Raw genomic sequence first — 15,517 nt, 5'->3', positions numbered from 1 at the left:
TAAATTTAATAATAAATTAAATTTGAACAAGAAAAAGCAAATCTAATATTATAAATTGGAATAGAAATTAAGCTACATCAAATTCTTAATATGAGAGTTTAGTTCGACATAGTAATTAAATAAAATTCAATTAAACTTGAAATTAATAGAATAAGAGATGGCAATAACCTAGCTAGTCTCTCTCTTTAAATAGACTCCTTAGGCAATCTTCAAATTTAATTAGGAAATAAAATTTCTAATGAGTAAGAATCGTTTTGAGGTAGGAAATTGATTAGACATTGTATTTCTTCCAATTTAGGATTCTTCCAGTGGCTTGATAGGATTTAAACTTGATTGGCACGTCAAAAAAGCATCTCATGCGTAAAATTGACGTTTTTAGCCCAATATGAAGTCAGGCAATCAGCACGGACGTGCTGTCTACCACGGGTTGGGTGTGCTAGGCTCTGAGTCTTCAGGGTGGATGTAGCATGGGCCGTGCTCAGGTGAGCACGCTCTTGGATCGACACTTCATTGTAGCACGGGCGTGCTCTCTGGCACGGCTTGGGTGTGCTAGCCTTTGAGTCTCCATAGTGTTTTCCTTTGAATTCTGCATGGAGGTGCTGGATTGCATGTCCAAGGCATGCCCACCTTTTAAAGTTTTCCTTAACTTCATTCTTTTCTGAACTTTTGCCTAGTTTTCTATCAAAATCCTACTAAATTTCTCAAAATCAAATGAAATGTGATTCAAGAAAGCTTTATTGGAAAAACAAAAATAAATTAACTGAAATAAAAAAATAGATAAAAACTAAATGAAAACTTAAATAAAATTTATAAAAATTAACTATAAAAATAAAGCGTATCACAACCATTTAATAGCATTAAATCAATTAGTAATAATTTATTCATAAATTACAGTACTTTACACAATTGAAATCCAATAATGAGGTTTACCATATGCACATATCTTGCTGTTTCTTCATCCAGAAGCCAAAAATCCATCCCCTGAGCATATTAACATGATAAAAACTGTAAAAATACCCGATGAAAGTATTAATCCTAATGGATATAATGTTGTCAAGAAATTCATGATCCATGGCCCTTGTGGTGAATTTAATGCAAATTCACCATGTATGTTGAATGGTAGATGTACCAAGCATTGTTCAAAAAATTTTAATGACCAGACAACATTGGATGCAGTGCAGATGGATTCCCAGTGTATAGGAGGAGGAATACAGCCTTAAAAGTAGAAAAGAAAGGGATCTTATTAGATAATCGGTATATGTGGTTCCATACAATATAAACTTAATTGTGAAGTTTGATGCTCATATTAATGTCGAGCTATGTAACTATTCAAGGTCCATCAAATATTTGTTCAAATATATCCATAAAGGATCTAATCAAGCAGTTGCTATCATTGAATCTATTGATAATTCTAAAGGGGTTGACAAGATTAAGACTTATTTGGACTGTAGATATATATCAACTATTGAAGCTTGCTGGAGAATCTTCCAATTTGACATACATTATAGAGAACCAGCTGTAGAAAGATTGCCATTTCACCTTCCAGGACAGCATATTGTAATATTTGAAGAAGATAGCTCATTGAATAATATTATGAACATGCCTAATATAGAAAAAACAAAGTTCACTAAATGGTTTGAGACTAATAAAAGGTACAATGATGCAACACAACTTACTTATGCTGAATTCCCAATACATTTGGTGTGGAATGGAAAAGACAAAATTTGGACAAGGAGAAAAGTCGGAAAAATGATTGGAAGGATCTATTTTGCACATCCTTCAAGTGGTGAAAAAAATATTATTTAAGGATGTTATTGAACATTATAAAGGGTAACACTTCATTTGAAAGCATTCGAACTATAAATGGAGTGCTTTATCCAACTTTTAAGGCTGCATGTTATGCATTGGGCCTTTTGGATGATGATAAGGAATGGAATGATTGTCTTGCCGAAGTAGCAATATGGGCAACTGGAAATGAATTAAGGCATCTGTTCGTAATGATACTTCTACATTGCCAGGTGACTGATGCACCTGAGCTTTAGAAATCTAATTGTACAATTCTATCAAAAGATATTATTCAATTATAGAGAAGAAGACTTCAATTTCAAGGTCTACAATTATCGGCAGAACAAATGCAAAATTATGCTTTGTGCGAGATTGAAAACATCCTTCTAAAAATGGGCAAAACATTGAAGGGAATTGATGGGATGCCTCTTCCAGATTCTTCCCTGATAAGAGATATGGGTAATTGACCGTTGAACAAAGAGCTTAACTATGATTGCAGTTAATTTAAACACATGCATGAAGAATTATACATAGATTTGAACACGTGTCAAAAAACAACATATGAAGCTATTATCGATTCTGTACCTACTGAGAGAGGACAATTATTTTTCATTAGTGGTCATGGAGGAACTGAAAAGACATTTATAGAAAACAATTATCTCAAAGCTTAGGTCAAAATCAAAAATAGTTCTGTCAATTGCAAGTTCAGGTATAGCTGCCTTTTTGTTGCCAAATGGTAGAACAACCCACAGTTCCATATTCCTTTAGATATCACGGCAGAATCATCTTGTAAAATTCAACATGGAACCTAATTAGCTCATCTACTTTGTAAGACATCTCTAATCATATGGGATGAAGCACCAATGGCAAACAAATTTTGCCTTAAAGCTTTGGATAAGAGTTTAAGAGATACTCTTCAATCAAGATATGAAAATAGCAATGATAAGCCTTTTGGAGGTATTACAATTATTCTTGGAGGTGATTTTCGATAAATACTCCTAGTCATCTCTAAAGGTAGAAGAGTAGATATTGTTGATGCCTCACTCAATTCATCTTATTTATGGTAGCTCAATATTTTTGAGCTTAAGCAAAACATGCAACTTTCAACTGGAACAGTTAGTGATTTGGAAGCTCATAAAATAGCAACTTTTGATAAATGGTTATTGTAAATTAGAGATGGTACCTCCTTATATGATCATGAAGAAAAAGAATTAGTTAAACTTCCCATTGATATTATCTTAGAACATGACGAAGATCCTATAAAAAGCATTGTGCAAGCTATTTACCCATCACTTCAACAAAAATATTGAGACTTTACTTATTTGAAAGAGAGCTATTTTAACACCTAAAAATGAAATGGTCCACCAGTTAAATGAATTCATTATGGAGCTATTATCGGGTGAAGGAACTACATATTTAAGCTCTGATAGCATTTGCAAAGCCACTGCTGTTGCAAATGATGAGGATATGTTATACACAACTAAGTTTCTAAACAGCTTAAAATTTTTAGGAGTTCCAAATCATGATGTACAATTAAAAATCAGTGTTCTTGTCATGCTTCTCAAGAAGCTTAACCAGACAGAGGGTTTATGCAACAGAACAAGGTTAATTATAGAGCATCTTAGCAAATGGTCTGTAACGCATCAATCATTTTAGGAATAAATATTGGCAACAAAGTGGCAATTCCACAAATTATAATGTCTCCTAATGAATCGAGGTGGCCATTCAAACTAAAAAGGCGGCAACTTCCATTGTCTGCATGTTTCGCTATGACCATTAACAAGAGTCAAGGACAGTCACTCAACTGCGTTGGATTATTCTTGCCAAAACAAGCCTTCACACATAGTCAGCTATATGTAGCTTTATCATGAGCCACCCGAAGAGAAGGATTAATTATATTAAATGGTGATTAGGAAATGGAAGACTCAACATTAGTGAAGTATATAGTTTACATGGAAATCTTTCAAAATATATGTGTAACAACTTCTACATGAAAAGTACTTATAAACTAAGTTTTACCATTATTTTATTGGTAATATATTTTTCATTATAAAAGAAATCATTATTAAGCTAATAGTTTTATTAAGTTTGATACAATGATGTTTCTTTTTTCATTTACTAAAGAAGTGTTACAACAATTATACAAAGCAATTTAATAACATATTAAATTTTATGAGCGTAAATTCACAAAAATCTTTTTACCCGTGCAAATTTTGCAGGTTACTGGCTCTTATGGTGCTTTACATTACAAAGAAAGATATATTTTCATAGAAAGTATGCATAAATATTCTTCTTTTTTTTTTTTTCTTGCTTGCTATATTTCATTTGAATTAAATCGGGCATCGCTTATGTCAATTGTATGACCCTATATTTTCAAAAGAAAAGAGTGCGCAAAGCTAGACGAATCCAAAAAAAAAAAAAAAATGATAGTTAAAAACAAAATTAAAATTTTGCTGTTATTTTTAGTTTGTATTTTTTATTGCTTTTTTAATCTTAATTAAATGTTGAATTCCTTTTCTTTAAATTCAAATGTGTTTTGCATGACATATTATTTTTGTCATTAATGCCTTATTACCTGCCATAAATTTCCTTCATGCTTATTAAAAGACAATTGTTTATTTTAAGTCTTATTTTAATCCAAGAAGAGCAAGATATGGAAAATCGCTACTCCCTTTTTTTGTGTTAAATGTTGAAGCCAACATATCAAAAACTACAAGCTCAATGAGGCTATAATTTGTTAGGAAGTCTATTTTTTTTAAAAAAATGTAATATTCTACATCACACGCTAATTCGCTCCCCTTATTCTCAATAGTTGCATCTCAATAGGTAACCTCTCTCTTTTTATCTTTTTCGTATTAATTCTTTCATTGTATTATCTGATTTTATTATTCTTTTTTAGTAATTTTTGTTCTTTTTTCTTTTCCTACATCTGCTTATTTTTCTTCTAAATTATCTAAATTATATATTTTTTATTCTGTTATTATTTGCCCATTGTATGAGGTGTCTCTTTCTATCAATGATAAAAATCTCAAAATGTAACTTCTCTCTTTCTTATCTTTTTCGTTTCAATTCTTACCCTGCATATTAAGCCTCTAATTTATTTAATTTATTATTTCTTATATAGTAATTTTTATTCATTTTTCTTACCATGTATATGAATTTGGTGTTGTTAGATCTATTGGTTTTCATTTCGAAGATTTGTTGAATATTCTATTTTTCTAAGGAGGTGACCTGTTCGAAAGGTGTACTTGGTTACCTACCAAACCCATTATTAGTATTTTTGATTTGGAATTGGAGATGAGTTCCATGTAGAAAAAGGGTTCTCTTTTATCAGGCTAGAACCAGCACATATCAAAGTGTTGGACATACTCAATGAACATAATTAGTGAATGGTAAGAGTATGTTTGTCTCATTTTTGTAAACCCTTTCACTTCTTAGAATCTTCTCATTATATATATATATATATATATATATATATATATATATAAAGCTGAAACAAAGAGAGGATTCAATGCTACTTTCTCCGTTCAGTATTGTATTTATCTTATTTCAAGAATTTTTGGAATTTTCTTTTATTTATTCACAATTAGATTGGATACACGTATGTCACTATCAAAAAATTAATATTTTTAATTTTTAATTAATATTAATTATTAATAAATAAACACAACCCAAACACAATGCAACAACAAAACATGATTTCACTACTCCACGGTTGTAGGTCTCTTCTCCACCGATATGTGTTGTTACAAGTTCGCAACTTCACGACTGCAAGTCTCTTCTCTCTGCATTGTTCTACTCTATACACCACCGGTCTACTATGCCTTTGTTTAGCAACAACCATATTAGATATTTTCTCCATCGATCTAATAAAGCTAGGTTGCACTTTAGGGCATTGTTTTTCTCTAGAGGAGTACTCATACTCTATTACTTTTTTTCAATTATTCTTTTTCATTCGTAAAAGCTTAGGAAAAGACTTAGCCTTGTGTATGATCTATTTCGAGCCGCCAGGCGCTACCATTTACACCCTGTTCCTATAGGTTTTGCAATTCTAAGTGAAAAGAACCTGACTTTTATATAAGTACCTCTGTCTCATTTTCACAATAATCTTTAAATGAAATGGTAGATATTTACAAAAAATAGTGCCTTAGGTTTTCAGAATTCCACATATAGGGGAGCTCTGATCCATTTGTGGGATAGATTTGAAGGTGCTTGGGTCCCATTTTTGGTTGATCTTAAACGGGCCTTCCCAGTAGGATCCTAACTTGCTGACACCCACTGAACTTGTTTTTATTTCCTTCTTATTTGTGGTGCTTTGTCATTTGGTGTTGTTTGGTAGCCATTTTCGTATTAGACTCATTCCTCCTTTCTTCTACTAAATCCAGGTCGATTCTTAGAGATTCGATGTTTTGTTCTTCATTGTAGGATTGTCTTCTTCTGCTTGGCATTCAAATTTCCACCGGGATGATGGCTTCCACACCATAAACTAAGAAGAAAGGCATGTGGCCCGTGGACCTTCTAGGAGTGGTTTGGTAGGCTTTAACATGCTATTCAATTCTTTGGCCCAATTGGTCCCTATCTCTTCCAACCTTTTCTTGATGCCCTGCAAAATAGTTTTGTTGGTGACTTCTGTTAGCCCATTTGTCTAAGGGTGCGCTGTTGAGGTGAAATGCAAGTTGATATTCCAATCATTGCAGAAATCTTTAAACTCTGAGCAGGCAAATTGCTTGCCATTTTCTATAACTAGTCTACTTGGTATTTCGTATCGGAATAGTAATTCATTTCTGAAAAACTTGATGATCTGAACAGGATTTATCGTGGCTAAAGCTTCTGCCTTGACCCTTTTTGGGAAATGAGCCATTGTGACTACAACGAACTTTCTTTGTCCTATAGCTAGTGAAATAGGTATGAGGATATCTATTCCCCATGAGCAAAGCGCCACGAAGCTTCGAATTGGCTGTATATGGTAGCTGGCTTTCTTAGGACCCTACTGTGTTTTTGGCATAGTATACATCTCTCTTTATTATGGACTAAAAATATTCGAGCAAGAGAAGTTTTCTTAATGTTGCATCTCCCCCTTTGTGGGCTTCACAGAGCCCTTTATATATTTTCCTGGTCATATAATTGGCCTCATCTTCATTTAGACATCTCGCCTAAGGTTGTGACTTAGATCTTCGATATAGTATTCCACAGTCTAGAGAATAGTTTGCTACTTGTCTGCTTACTTTCAATGATTCTTTTCGCTTGGCTGGGGCTCTCATGTTTCCAAATATTTTATTATGGGTGTCATCCAATTTGGTTCGGCCAATACGGGCATGGTTTCACTCACTCCAATGCACAGGCATATTTATTTCTCAAATAAGGTTCCTTTTAGCAAGGTTTCACTTTTAGCAGTTGCTTTGGCGATCATTTTTGCCGCGTTGTTTTTATATCAGAGTATTTATTTGATCTCCCAACTTCTTCCATTTTTCTCTATTTGGGCTAGCAAGCTTTTTGCTAGGGCTTGGTATTTGTTCATTGAGGTTCCTTTATTGTAAATCTTCTTGTCACTTGATTTACCATTAATTGTCAATATAAGAGAATCAATATTTCCTCTGCTCGAACTTCCATAATTATTTTCAACCCCATTACCGGCGCTTCGTATTCAGCCATGTTATTGGTGCAAGGGAAAGCTAGTTGGACTGCATAGCTTAATCGTATCTTGCTCGAACCTTCTAGGATAATGTCGGCTCCTGCTCCTGCCATCCTGCATGCCCTATTTATTTGCAGCTTCCTTTATAGCCGGTGAGTGTCTGACTTGTCTATTGGCTCGAGCATCGTCATAGTTGCTACAAAGTCTGTTAGGACCTGCACTTTTAATGTCGAGCGCGAAGTATATTGTATGTCAAACTCTCCCAATCGGATGGACCATTCTACCATCCTGCTGAAAGTTTCCACTCGGTGTAAGACTTTCTTCAGGGGAAGTCTATTATGACAACGATGCTATGTGCTTGGGAACAATATCTCAACCTTGTAGATGCAGTAAATACAACAAAAGTTAATTTTTCTATTCTTGAATATTTCAGCTTTGTGCCCCGCAATATTTTACTGACATAATATATGGGGAACTGCTCTCCCCCTTCTTCCCTGACTAGTATCGAGGCCACTATAGTTTCAATGACTAATAGATATAAGTATAGAGTTTTGCCTTTTGAGGTCGACTGAGTAGTGGGGGATTGCTGAGGAATGTCTTCAGTTCTTCTAACGCCACTTGGCATTCCTCTGACCACTGGAATTGCTTTATATTCTATAAGGTTTGGTAGAACGATATGCATCTCTTGGTCGAGCAAAAACTTGTTGCACTCTTTGATTACCCGCAAGTATACGGATCGCAACGTAGTAATAAAAAGATCGATCCCACGAGGAACAGTTTATGTCCACTCTACTGCTTATCCTTAACAATTATGTTTACAGCAATAAACATGAAATAATTAAACTATAATCCTATTTAAACTATAATTAGATATACTACTTAATTTGATAGATAAAAGTGTAGTAGGATTCTTAGAAGAATTGATTATGCACTGGATTTTCTTTTTCTATAACAAAGCCTGTAACATACAATAAAGGATTCTTTAATCACCTATGGTAAAGTATAATTCAACCTCTCGGCGTAGAATTACTCTATTTATTATATGTATCTCTACTTATAATAAATACCTTTCTTTGTCAAATATTGAACTTATTTCTTATTCTTTGATTATTTCAATAAGACAGATTTAACTTTGACAAAACAAGTTAAAGATGCATATGCAAATCCAACTAAGTGAACTCTATCTCTTTGATCTTTACTAAATTATTTCTTTCTGAGAATATAACTAAGTAAACTTGATTAAACAAAGACCAAAAGATAACTTAAAGAATTTTTATTGAATGAAACCAAATATTGTTGCTTTGCATAGAAAAGTAATGATGAACAACATACAACAAGTCTTTAATAAAACAAGAGAAAGATTTAAGTAGTCAAACTCAAGCCTCCGGAGGGCGTCACACCTCGAGGAATTTCTTGATGTTCTTTGCACAAACAATAATAAGTGACTCTCGTCAACTTATTTCTAAGTACTACTTTTACACTTTCTACTACTAGTTTTTCTTCTTCTCTTTTTCTGAGTTTTCTGAGCGATTTCTGAATGATTCCCTCTTCATTTGTTTGTAATTTATAGAAGAGGATGATGATGTTGGTTGTGATGGTGATTGGTTAGCCAAAAGGTGCTTCAGATGACTCTTGTTGGGAAAAGTTCCGACCTATTCATGGGAGGACATGATTTTCTGGTGAAAAGGTAGTAATTGCCATCTCCTGGGAACTCGATTCACGCTCGCGAGTTTAAGAGTCGCGCTTGCGATCTTTGTTTATGATCTCTCTACCTCTTCTGGAGTGCTTTTCGCGCTCACGCATTTAATGTTGCGCTCGCGAATTATGCTTGGTACTCTTCTACCGTTTTGGTTGTGTTCTTCACGCTCGCGAATTATGATGTCGCGCCCGCAAATTTTGCTTGAAGCCTTCTAGAACTTCTGCTATACAAATCGCGCCCGTGCATTTTTGGTCGCGCTCGCAAATTTTCATTTCTTCCCATGTTGCACGACTTCATTCGCATCGTGAATTTGCTTGGCAGGACTTCTCTTTTCCATACTTAGTCAAATTTTGATCCTTCTTCTTCATAACATCAAGCCTTTCCAATCCTTTACTCAAATGCATTCCTAAAACAACTTTAAACCAAAAACAATACGAGAAAACGTAAAATGTATAAAAATAAACACGCAATCATGCAAATCATGTGATTATAACTTAATAAATTTGCTCGCTTCGCGAGGCTATCAGATATGAGCTCCCTAAGGCTGTAATCCTCCCATTTTAGCTGCTGAACTTTATTGATGTTTCTTGGAGGCGACATTTCTGTGATTTCAGCTATTTTTTCTAGGTTAACTTTGATTCCTCTCTAGATATCATAAAGCCCAGGAATTTACTTGTAGTTACACTAAAGACACATTTGTTTGGGTTAAATTTCATATTATATTTTGATAATATCTGGAATGTCTGCTTTAAGTCTCTGGCATGCTCCTCAGCTCATCTACTTTTCACTATCATATTGTCCACGTATACCTCCATTATTTTGTCAATTTTATCTTTGAACATTATGTTCACTAATCGTTGGTATGTGGCTCCGACATTTTTGAGTCCAAAAGGCATGACCTCGTAGCAATTTATTCCTCGATCAGTGATGAAGGTCATCTTTTCCTCTCCCAATTGGTTCATTTTTATTTGGTGATAACTTGATGTGATGTCCATGAAGCTGTATTTCTCAGACCTTGTTATGGAGTCCACCAGTTGGTTTATATTTGGCAAAGGATAGGATCCTTAGGACAAACTTTATTTAGATCTGTGAATCCACACAGAGGCGCCATTTGCCGTTTAATTTTGGAACAAGGACTACATTGACCAACCACTGGGAATAATGTACTTCTCTTGTGAAACTTGCATTGATAAGCTTATCTACCTCTATGGCGATCACTTTTTGACATATGAGTGTCCGATTCTTTCTCTTTTATTTGACGGGCTTATGCTCAGGTCAATGTTGAGCTTGTGGTTGACTATGTCTAGGTCAATTCCTTTAATGTCTGATGTTGTCCAAGCGAAGCTTTGCTTATTCTTCTTCAGCACATCTTAAATGGAAGAGAGTATGGTGGCTTTTAAGGTCAGTGTCTGCTTTTAGAGTTTTGGGATTTAGCTATGATGATGTACCATAGTTCCCGCTCAAGCTCAGGATTTAGCTCAATTCTGTCCAAGGGATATCGAATGGCTCTATAATTGTTTGCTCAAGTAATTCTCACTCTTGTTCTTCCAGCTTGGGATCTTGTGCCATTTGGAGGGGCAGTATGAGTTGTGCCCCTTTAAGTGCTACTACATATGCCTCCTTGGCGACTTTTTGATTTCCCCTAACTATTATAATATCACCTGAGTTAGAGTAAAATTTCATTACTAAATACCTGATTGATGTGTAGGTGCCTAAGGTGTAGAACAGCGGCCGCCCAAGTATTGCATAATCAGGAAAAGGGATGTCCATAACCACGAACTTAGGCATTTCTGTTCTGGTGTGCTCTCTATCTTTGAGTTCTAGTGCTATTTCTAAGCTACCTTCCATGGATACTTGTCTCCCCGCTAGCCCCTCCAAAGGGGTTCACATGGATTTGATCTTAGTAATGTCGAGTTTGAGGGCCTTGAAGACTTCTAAGGTTATCAAGTTTACCGAGCTACCATCATCTATGAGCATTCTTCGGACATTATAGTTCTCCATCATGCCTTCAACTACTAGGGCATCAAAATATGGGAAATGAACATGCTTGTTATCCTATTCAGAGATAGTGATGGTCTTGTGTAGAGGCTCTGCTACTCTTTTAGTATGCACTGAGTAAATTTCCTAGGCATGCCTCTTTGTCGCCAAGCTACTATCTCCTCCTATAGCACCACCACAAATCATATTAATGGTACCAAGGGGTTTGGCTCTTATCGATTGTTTGCCTGCTTTCTTAGATGACTCTGTTACTGGCTTGGTAGGGCTCTCCTAGTTCCCGTCTTTTCTAATGAATCTTTTTAGCACTCCTCTTTGGATCAGGCACTGAATCTCCTTCAATTGCCCACAATGTGCAGTACTGTGGCCTACATACTTGTGGAACTCACAATACTTGCTTTTGTCTCTTTGGGCTACAGATTCCTCTCAATTTTCTCAGGTAATTAAACTGAATTTCTTCTTAGTTGTCTTTCAGCCAACGTAGAATATTTGTCTGGCTCTTGGCCCAAGGTGTGAAGTCTCCTTCCTTTATGACCGAGCTGCTGTTGTTAGAATAAGGTGATCAGATGGAATAGTTCAGTCTTGTTCTATCCGGTCTACTCACTCTCACAAGAGAGTATCTTCTGGTCTTATGCATCTTCCTATGGGATTCACTCTCCTTATTCTACGCTTGTTGTGCTTTCCATGCTTCGTCTAGCCGGGCAAAGTTATTGGCTCGGGCCATTAATTCTACAAAAGAGTGAGGCCTATCAATGTACAGTGAATCAAAAAGTTTATTATAGTTACAATTTTTGGCCATTGCATTGATGACCATTTCGGTGTTGAGGTCTTCTATTTGCAAGATGAGCTTTTGAAATTTGGTGATGTCGAAGAGACTCGTCATCTGCCCTCTTAAAGTCTATCAGGTTTGATGATATCTTTTTGCTCAGGATACATGTAATGAACCGAGCTTTGAATGACACTGCGAGCTAAGCAAAGCTGCAATGGACTCGGTCTTGAGAATTTGGAACCATTCTTGCGTAGGCCCTTTCCGGGTGATGGGGAAAGATTGGAATAGCAGTACGTCCACTATTGTTTGAATATGCATTACCGTTCGAAGATTTGCCGGGTGGCTCCGAGGATTGATGGTACCATCATAGGTCTCGAATGTTGGCATCTTGAACTTGTGTGGAGAATTCACCGACATAATCTTCGGTCTCAAGGGCAAGTCATTTCTCAACTCAAAGTCAGTATTGCTCCCTGCTTCACAGAAATCCTTTAGGACTTGCAAGGTTTTGGCTCGGAATTCCTCTTCATCGTTGTGACACATGTTTCCAAGCAACGTAGTGGATTGCACGTGCATGTGGATTCTATTCTGAGTGTCCGTGTGCTAAGAGGAGTCCCCGTCTTCCATTCCATCGCCCATGGTCCTATTGGTTGTGTCTCCTTTTTCTGTCATGATGTTAACTCAGCGTTCGCCTCCAGGGGTATCTAGGACACAGGATTCATGGGTTTCGCCATTATCCTTTTCAAGACAGTTGCAAAATTATTATAGGCTTGAGTTAGCAACACCGTCGCCTGTAGATCTAGAACAGATGCGTCAGGGGGCATGGGTATTAATTTCTCCATAGAGCTCCAGACCCTGTTAGCTTCCCCAAGTCCTGTAGCAGGTGTTTTTTCCATAGCATTGTTGAGGGCGTAATAGCTATTTTGCAATGGGGGAGGGGCGAGCTACTAGACTGCAAATCTGACAATTTAACATTCACGCTCACCACATCAATTTGATAATCTCAGGATGTAATATTCTCAGAAATATTGGATAACGGAATTATATTGGGATTAAGAATGATCATTAAACTTTTCTCTGGAGAAGGCCTTGATCTGATATACAGGGTATTAAATAAAGTTGATTATACGAGTGATTAGGGGAGCGATATTAGGAGCATTATTTCCTAATATCAAACCTAAATCTTTTATTTGCTATTCAGTCTTTTAGCTGTGCTCTATTTCTCCAGTATACAACAAAATAGGTGTCTATCATTGCTGGTGAACAATAAGTTGAGGAATTGAGAATTTGTTCTATATTCCATTTCACGTAATGAATATGGCCTTAGCTTAAAGTGTATAGGATTTGCTATATTTCAAAACTTACAAAAAACAAATTACAGATGCCACCAAGAGTTGGCATCAGTTTTATGTTTGACTTTCTATATTAATAGGATGACTTTTATGAGGAAGGAAACGCAAGAGAAAAGGATGAGACAGGTGACCAAGAAAAGAAAATAATAAAAATTTTTGCTTAAACTATCATTAAAAATCATTATTATTCTCATTTTTTACATAAATTTTGAAATTGCAACTCAGCTGTTACAAAGTTAAAATAAGATATATACAATCATAAAAATGCAAAATTCTAAATAAACTATATTAAATTAAATTTACATGTCATATATTATTATTTTATACAACAATGACTAATTATTTCATCGTTCATATCACATTATTTATTATATCTTGAATCAAACGGTCCAACGAAAAAGATGAAGATCCACCATCGGATAAGGCTTTCCGACTGTTTTCACTCATTTCTTTAACTTTCATTCTCACTTCATTGTCATGTTCCATTAAACACTTAATTCCTTTCTCTATGTCCTTAGCACTTACAATTATCTCACTATCTTTCTTATAATCCATTTTTATTTCTACCGCTAATCCCAGCTCAATCACCATTGCAAAAGCATTAAATTGTTGCTCTGCGTACATTGGCCACGTGGCGATTGGAACACCAAACCATAGGCTCTCTAGAATAGAATTCCATCCACAGTGTGAGACAAAGCCTCCAATCGCTGGGTGGCCCAAAATAGCAGTCTGTGGAGCCCACCCAATTATTTTGCCAATTCCATCCGTGCGATCTAAGAATCCTGTTGGTAGAACTTGTGCAAGATCTTCATAATCACTTGGAGGTCCCATTTTACCCTTGGGTGGAAGCTGTCGTAGGGACCATAAGAATCGGTATCCTGTATGCTCTAATGCACAAGCAATTTCTTTCACTTGATCCTCAGGAAAGCCTCCACCGCTCCCAAAGCAAAGGAACACCACAGACTCTGGAGCTTGATCATCAAGCCATTTCATGATTTCCTTATCTCCGATGCTTCCGTCTGACACAACGTCGCCTTCAAGGCCCAAAATGGGCCCCACCGGATACACCGGAGGAGTTTTACTACTTTCACTGTGCCCAAAGTAGTTGAACGCGTGAGATTCTAGTTCCATGAATGAATTTACCATAATACCTTTAGATTCTCGAAACCTTCTTCCATGGGCAAGAAGAGGAACGAGCCGCTCCTTTTCAAAGAACGATGAAGGGAAAACCCTTCCGGGAACTGAGTTCACCGAAGTCGGCACGACCAACTCAGTGTTGGAATCCTTGAACTGGGTAAGGTCCACATGTTGCTCATCATGAATAAACTGCACATAAAGCCAAAATCCAAGAGAAGCAGCACTTGAAGTATAGAAAATATAAGACGGGACACCAAACTCGTTGGCCACATCTATCACCGGCGCACAGAACATATCGAGAACAAATCCTGCGAGAGAGGAATCGGAGTTCGCCGTAAGTTTAGAAACGGCTTCTTTGATATGGGGTTTATATTTTTCAATAAAAGTGAGAGGTGAATCGTTAGAGTCATCATTAGGTCGTAGGTGGATGAATCTGATACGATCAGATGTAGGAAGAGAATCGATATATTTAGCGATCTTAAGATCAGAAGAAAGTTTGATGACAAAGACAGTGATGGAAATTCGTTCATGGCGGCCAAGGAGAAGGTTGGCTGCCTTTAATGTCGATGCAAGATGACCGACGCCTGGAGAAGGCACAAACACCAGTTCTACTTTCTTCATTAGACTATAGAGTTTGTTTTATCAGTTTTGTATTAATAATAGTATATTATATATATATATATTATACTGTTGTTTTCAAGAGGAAATGATAAGTGGATATTTATTCGGATAACTGTGTAAAAAACAGAAGAATGAATTAAGGACAAAAAATAAAAGAGACGAAAAGAATGACTTCATGGCTTTGCTGGCAGCGGAGTTCTGGCCTTAGTCAAGAACACGAAGCCAGAAGGATTGTGTGGTGGTGGTCTGGGATTTAGGAAGGGATAAGATTTGCCTCCATCTGCTGGCCCATTTATACACTAAAAGACAATAAATGGAGTTCTTCTTATTGCATTAGGCTCATTAGGCCAACGTCAACAATATATGACATTAATAATATGTTTTTCAATTTCAACCAGAAATTGATTAAATTATTAAATTTGAGGTCACGGTTAGATTATTTAAACTTGCGATGAAATTGGGATAACATGAAAATTTTGTAAAAGATAGTTGTCTTATAAAATTTTTTATAAGTGACTTTTTTGTAATAT

At 36.0% G+C, this 15,517-nt stretch overlaps 1 protein-coding gene across 1 annotated transcript; it reads right to left on the bottom strand.

Annotated features, from left to right (window-relative positions):
* Positions 1-13,494: 13,494 nt before the first annotated feature.
* LOC105629439 (anthocyanidin 3-O-glucosyltransferase 6) lies at positions 13,495-15,034 on the bottom strand. Its single transcript, XM_012211033.4, has one exon. The coding sequence runs from the start codon at positions 14,985-14,987 to the stop codon at positions 13,581-13,583; it is 1,407 nt and encodes a 468-aa protein (XP_012066423.1). The 5' UTR covers positions 14,988-15,034; the 3' UTR covers positions 13,495-13,580.
* Between the last annotated feature and the right edge of the window lie 483 nt (positions 15,035-15,517).

This window comes from Jatropha curcas, chromosome 2, assembly GCF_041381405.1.
Source record: "Jatropha curcas cultivar XTBG-Jc1 chromosome 2, XTBG_Jcur_1.0, whole genome shotgun sequence".
NCBI lineage: Eukaryota > Viridiplantae > Streptophyta > Magnoliopsida > Malpighiales > Euphorbiaceae > Jatropha > Jatropha curcas.
This window is presented reverse-complemented; position numbering and strand designations above follow the sequence as displayed.